We start from the raw sequence: 6131 nt of genomic DNA on the forward strand, positions 1-6131 counted from the left end.
AAAAAGCTGACAGAACCACGAAGAATCAGGGACGGAAAGCATTAGCTGTTAGTGGGATGCAGGTTCCACAGGCAAGCGGAACGATTCCAGCGAATTAGTAAGGTTTCTGCCCGGATCTTGAGAGCCGCTTCCGTTGCCTAGCGGAAGTGCCGGTCGCAAGAGGACAGACGCCTCGAAGAATCCGCTATCGGCTGTGTGAACAACCGGAATCATGTCGAGTTTGGCGGTGAGAGACCCGGCAATGGATCGGTCACTGCGTTCCGTGTTCGTGGGGAACATTCCGTATGAGGCAACTGAGGAGCAGTTAAAGGACATTTTCTCGGAGGTTGGTTCTGTTGTCAGTTTCCGGCTGGTATACGATAGAGAAACGGGAAAACCCAAGGGCTATGGCTTCTGCGAATACCAAGACCAGGAGACCGCGCTTAGTGCCATGCGGAACCTCAATGGGCGGGAGTTCAGTGGGAGAGCTCTTCGGGTGGACAATGCTGCCAGTGAAAAGAATAAGGAGGAGTTAAAGAGCCTCGGGCCTGCAGCGCCCATTATTGACTCACCCTATGGGGATCCCATCGATCCAGAAGATGCCCCTGAATCGATTACCAGAGCAGTAGCCAGTCTCCCCCCGGAGCAAATGTTTGAGCTCATGAAGCAGATGAAGCTCTGTGTCCAAAACAGCCACCAGGAAGCTCGAAACATGTTACTTCAAAATCCACAACTGGCTTATGCCCTGTTGCAGGCACAAGTAGTGATGAGAATCATGGATCCAGAGATTGCTCTGAAAATTCTGCATCGGAAGATACATGTCACACCACTGATTCCGGGCAAATCTCAGTCTGTGTCTGTCTCTGGCTCTGGCCCTGGTCCTGGCCCTGGCCCTGGCCCTGGGCTTTGCCCAGGACCTAATGTTCTGCTGAACCAGCAGAATCCTCCAGCCCCTCAGCCTCAGCATTTGGCTAGAAGACCTGTGAAAGACATTCCTCCTCTGATGCAGACTCCTATCCAGGGTGGAATTCCAGCTCCGGGGCCAATACCAGCTGCAGTTCCCGGACCTGGTCCTGGTTCCTTAACTCCTGGAGGAGCAATGCAGCCCCAAGTTGGAATGCCAGGGGTTGGCCCAGTGCCTTTAGAGCGGGGACAAGTGCAGATGTCAGATCCTAGAGCTCCTATACCTCGTGGACCCATGACTCCTGGTGGCCTACCTCCTCGAGGACTGTTAGGAGATGCTCCAAATGACCCACGTGGAGGGACTTTGCTTTCAGTCACTGGAGAAGTGGAGCCCAGAGGTTATCTGGGCCCACCCCATCAGGGTCCTCCAATGCATCATGTTTCTGGTCATGACACCCGTGGCCCTTCCTCACATGAGATGAGGGGAGCGCCATTAGGAGATCCCAGACTGCTAATTGGAGAACCCAGAGGCCCCATGATAGATCAAAGGGGTCTACCCATGGATGGCAGAGGTAATAGAGACTCTCGAGCGATGGAGACTCGCGCCATGGAAACTGAGGTCTTAGAGACGCGTGTGATGGAGAGGAGAGGAATGGAGACCTGTGCGATGGAAACCAGAGGGATGGAAGCAAGAGGCATGGATGCAAGAGGGTTGGAGATGAGGGGCCCTGTCCCCAGTTCAAGAGGCCCTATGACTGGTGGAATTCAGGGTCCTGGTCCCATTAATATAGGGGCAGGTGGCCCTCAGGGACCCAGACAGGTCCCAGGCATTTCAGGGGTGGCAAATCCTGGAGCTGGTATGCAGGGTACAGGCATACAAGGAGCAGGCATGCAGGGAGCAGGCATGCAGGGAGCAGGCATACAAGGAGGAGGGATGCAGGGGGCAGGCATACAAGGAGTGGGAATACAAGGAGCAGGCATACAGGGGGCAAGCAAGCAAGGTGGAAGCCAGCCTAGCAGTTTTAGTCCTGGGCAGAGCCAGGTCACTCCACAGGATCAGGAAAAGGCAGCTTTGATCATGCAGGTTCTTCAACTGACTGCAGATCAAATTGCCATGCTGCCCCCTGAGCAAAGGCAGAGTATCTTGATTTTAAAGGAGCAAATCCAGAAATCTACTGGAGCTTCTTGAAAGGTTTTAGAAAATATTTGGCTGTAATCTGAAAGTTTATTCTGTAGCACTGAGAATGGGTGCAAAAAGCTGACTTCTGCATCCCGACACTTGGATTAGGCTTTCCCTCCTCCTAGAACCTAATCTTTTGTTGTTGTTGTTGTTCTTTTTATTTCTTTCTGTTTTCTTTCTATTTTTAATTGAGGGTGGGGGGAGGAGGGGGGGTCTGTTCACTTTGAGTTACTGTAAAATAACTGAACATGATGATACTATGCCAAATAAGATTAGAAAGAATAAGCAGCAATATTAAAGTGTCTACAATATGTTAACTACATTTTTTTAATGTGGAGTAAAATTTTGTGAAAACTGCTCTTAAAGACTAAAAGATGACCTGTTAAAACGTTAATGTACTAAGATAGATAGTTTTAAGATTTTTGGTTGTGTAACAAAATAAAGACGTTTACCTCAAAAGTTTAAGATACATTTCTTGGTAAACCGTTTAAAATGCAAAATCTTATTTTGGAGGCAATAGGTTAAACATAGTCTTAGTGCTTTAGAATTATTTTTGAAACATTAGAGTTATCAGGGTAAGTTTAAACTTGTATTAGAATTGTTTTTTTTCTAAAGTTATGTTACCCGAAAAATCAAGAACTATACCTGGTTTAATGTTGCTTCATTTATCACATCCTTCAGAGACCAGCAAGGTTCTGCCAGGCCTTCGGCATCTGAACATGATGATTTTGCTCTGACAATTCTAAAATCAACAAGGTTACTTAAGACTGCTCTGATGGAACCTAATAATATCTCAGTCCTTCCTGTTTCTCAGTAGTCTTTAAACCCTAAATCTGAGCCAGTAATTCTCTCAAGTCCTTCCCAAAAATCAGTGTCTAGGGACCAGTTAAGCTGGATGAGTTATACATGGTATTTTACTTTTCATAACTAGTGGAAGGTTTCATTCATTAAGTAAAGCTCTCAGTTTCTTGGTATCTGTCTGGCTTTCATGTACAGAAGGTGTCCATTTGCTCAACCAGACAGGAGTTAAAAACCTTAAGACCAAACAGCATTTAACATGCCTTTTAGTTTTCTTGTTTCATAATCTACTTTTCCATTTTTTTTTTTTTTTTTTTTTTTTTTTTTTTTTTTTTTTTTTTTTTTTTTTTTTTTCCTTTTTTGAGATGGGAGTTTTGCTCTTGTTGTCCAGGCTGATGTGCAATGGCGGGATCTCAGCTCACTGCAACCTCTGCCTCCTAGGTTCAAGCAATTCTCCTGTCTCAGCCTCTTGAGTAGCTGGTATTACAGGAGCCTGCCACCATGCCCAGATAATTTTTGTATTTTTTAGTAGAGATGGGGTTTCACCATGTTGGCCAGGCTGGTCTTGAACCCCTGACCTCAGGTAATCCACCCACCTCGGCCTCCCAAAGTGCTGGGACTACAGGCATGAGCCACCACACCCAGCCTACTTATCTATCATTAATCATATCAGAATAATCAAGGCCCAGGTAGGTAGTTTTTACATAGCCTGAATACTCAGTCGACTTACTGTTCATTTTACTTTTTGTAATTAATACAGCCATTTAGTCCTAATATACATACCAATGAGACATTCAAAAATGGCTGGAAGATGGGGCTTATCACATTGCACTACTACTACTTTATTTCTAAGCCTTGAGGATGTGAACTCAAACATTTGTATCATAAAACAAGTAATAATTAATAGAAGCATAAATTATCAAATATCAGGTGATCTTACTGTGGAGAAGAAAAACCAGTATCTAGTTACAGATGAAAAAATATTTAATAAGAGAGTTGAAAATGTAGAAATTAAATTATCTTCCTTTGCAGGATTTTTACATTTTGAATTAGTAATTCTTTATTCACAAGGTTTTCATCCTATGCTGTTGTTTTCTACTACCTGTTTTACTCTGTTGTTCATACTACTACTTTCCCGTTTCCTTTATTTTTTTTTTTATTTTTTCATTTTCTCTTTTTCCCATGTTTCTTATATGCTTCCCCATTGGAGAGGATAACTCACCTTTACATGTGTGATAATTATGGTTAATACTAATTCACAGAGTTGGCTTGATCACTTTGATATTGCTTTATCCCAGTGCTTTCACTGAAGGGCTCTAACAAAATTATTAAATGTTACGGTCTTTATTCTAGTCAAATCTTAATGCAGACAAAATAAAAATAATGGATAATTAAGGCTGGCAGTATCTGATATGTTTATTTTTAATGAATACATTATACAGAAGTCTTCCATTCTGGATATACATGGGGCCTGATCACCTTTTGTTTTTAATGAAAAAGGCAGAACTAATGAAATTGCAAGAATGGATGGAACTTTCTTAGAGCCATTATCTATATACTTTGATAGTTGAAGTAACTATAAAGACGTACTATTTTGTGGTGGTTATTAGCAACATCTTGGTGATGCTCAGATATTAAGCTTATGCTGCCCAGAGAGAACTCTTCTGTATTCCAATAGCACCTTGTAGTTATCTTCATTACTGACAGCATTAGTTATATTGAAGTGCACTGTTTACTTTTACCTGCTACTACCCACTCCCACTTCTAATAGACCACAAACGGAACACAAGGACAGTCTATCTCATTCCTATATTCACAGACGGGAAAATGACAAAACATTTTATCAGAGTTATTGGGGGAAAAAAATCCCATTAAGAGCACATATGTTGCCCTCATTAGAGTTTAGATTCAACACAGAACAAATGAGCTATAACAACTATTGGCATATAAAAAACCAATTAGAAATAGGTTATTAAAAACAATCACCTTTACTCAGTGAAAGCTAAAGAAATAGATTCTCATCACTTCTGATTGATTGAATGTTCCAATATTTATGTAGAAAGCATAGAGCCTTATTTCATTTGATAGTAAAGAATGATGCAAGCAATATTGCCACAATCAGAATCTTTTATGTGTTTTACTACACAGTCATTGGTTGTAACCCCTCACATCCTGAATTTTCCCTAAGATGGGTAGACTAAAATAAAATCACCAATTCATTCATCATAATAGTTGAAGATGATGGGGTGAAACAGTGATTTGCTAATGCTTCTTTAAGGCTTATCCTCTTGGGCAGTACATATTTCTTGGGATTATGAAATGATCAACTTTAATCAGTGCCTGCCTATTAGCTCTTCCTCTCATACTACTGATGATTAATACCAAAAATATGTTTTAACATGTGACTTCTGAGGATTTTGGAGTATTCGAAAAGATATAAGACAATGTGAATCTCACACAAAGGTAGGCTAATCTAAGTGAGATTATGTTTGGCTTTTCAACTACACTTTTCAGAATTCTAATGGTAGAAAAGCATTTAAAAAAGAAAACTCTTAATCACAGCTTGCAAAGCTTCTTGTTTTCCATGCTGTGATGGGACATTAGCTAAGCACACAGAATGTAATTTCCTATAGTGAGTCAGGCCTTTCTCTTAGGTCTGATGAGGCCTAAGGGTAATTAAGTGCAACAGCCTACTGTGGCAGAGAAACTGAATTATCAGTTACATCTGACAGTCTTCTTACAAAAGAATGTCAGTCTCTCACTGCTTTTTATCAGCTAATCTCCTGGTTGAAACTTGCTTTTTTTCATCAGTCTCTTAGCAAGATGCTCTGGGTAAGAACTAATTCATATTAAGGACATTATTAATATATTGAAAGTATCCATAATATAAATTTAATATTAAATAATGTTAACAGGGATATTACATGATATTGGCATATTATATAATGTGCTTGCTTTATTTATTTATTTATTTCAGATGTTAACTGAGCCGGATCTTTAAATATTTTCATTTGTTTTTATGCACCCTGAAACAAAAGTCCTCCTTTGGTTGAAAATTAACCTTCACAAATATTTGTATTACCAATTACCTTTCTCATAAAATACTATCAGTTTCTTCTTTATATTATTCTACAACAATACATAACATGTCATTTGAAGGCATGAATTGTGTCAAAAGTGACACTTGGGAGCTGGGCATGGTGGCTCACACCTGTGATCTCAGCACTTTGGGAGGCTGAGGCAGGCAAATCACTTGAGGTCAGGAGTTCGA

The 6131-nt window shown here is 41.0% G+C and overlaps 2 protein-coding genes across 4 annotated transcripts in view; one reads left to right on the top strand and one right to left on the bottom strand.

Moving 5' to 3' along the window:
- Positions 1-6131, bottom strand: part of PRKG1 (protein kinase cGMP-dependent 1) — a 1344779-nt gene that overhangs the window by 612512 nt on the left and 726136 nt on the right. The gene's annotated exons all lie outside the window — the stretch shown is intronic.
- Positions 12-2523, top strand: CSTF2T (cleavage stimulation factor subunit 2 tau variant). 2 transcript variants are annotated; one of them, XM_017536384.2, is made up of 2 exons: positions 12-1754; positions 1785-2523. In XM_017536384.2, the coding sequence occupies exons 1-2, from the start codon at positions 212-214 to the stop codon at positions 2069-2071; spliced, it is 1830 nt and encodes a 609-aa protein (XP_017391873.1). In that variant the 5' UTR covers positions 12-211; the 3' UTR covers positions 2072-2523. The 2 variants fall into 2 exon arrangements, with proteins under 2 accessions (XP_017391873.1, XP_017391872.1); XM_017536383.2 differs by having other exon boundaries at positions 12-2523.

This window comes from Cebus imitator, unplaced genomic scaffold, assembly GCF_001604975.1.
Source record: "Cebus imitator isolate Cc_AM_T3 unplaced genomic scaffold, Cebus_imitator-1.0 Scaffold97, whole genome shotgun sequence".
Taxonomy (NCBI): domain Eukaryota; kingdom Metazoa; phylum Chordata; class Mammalia; order Primates; family Cebidae; genus Cebus; species Cebus imitator.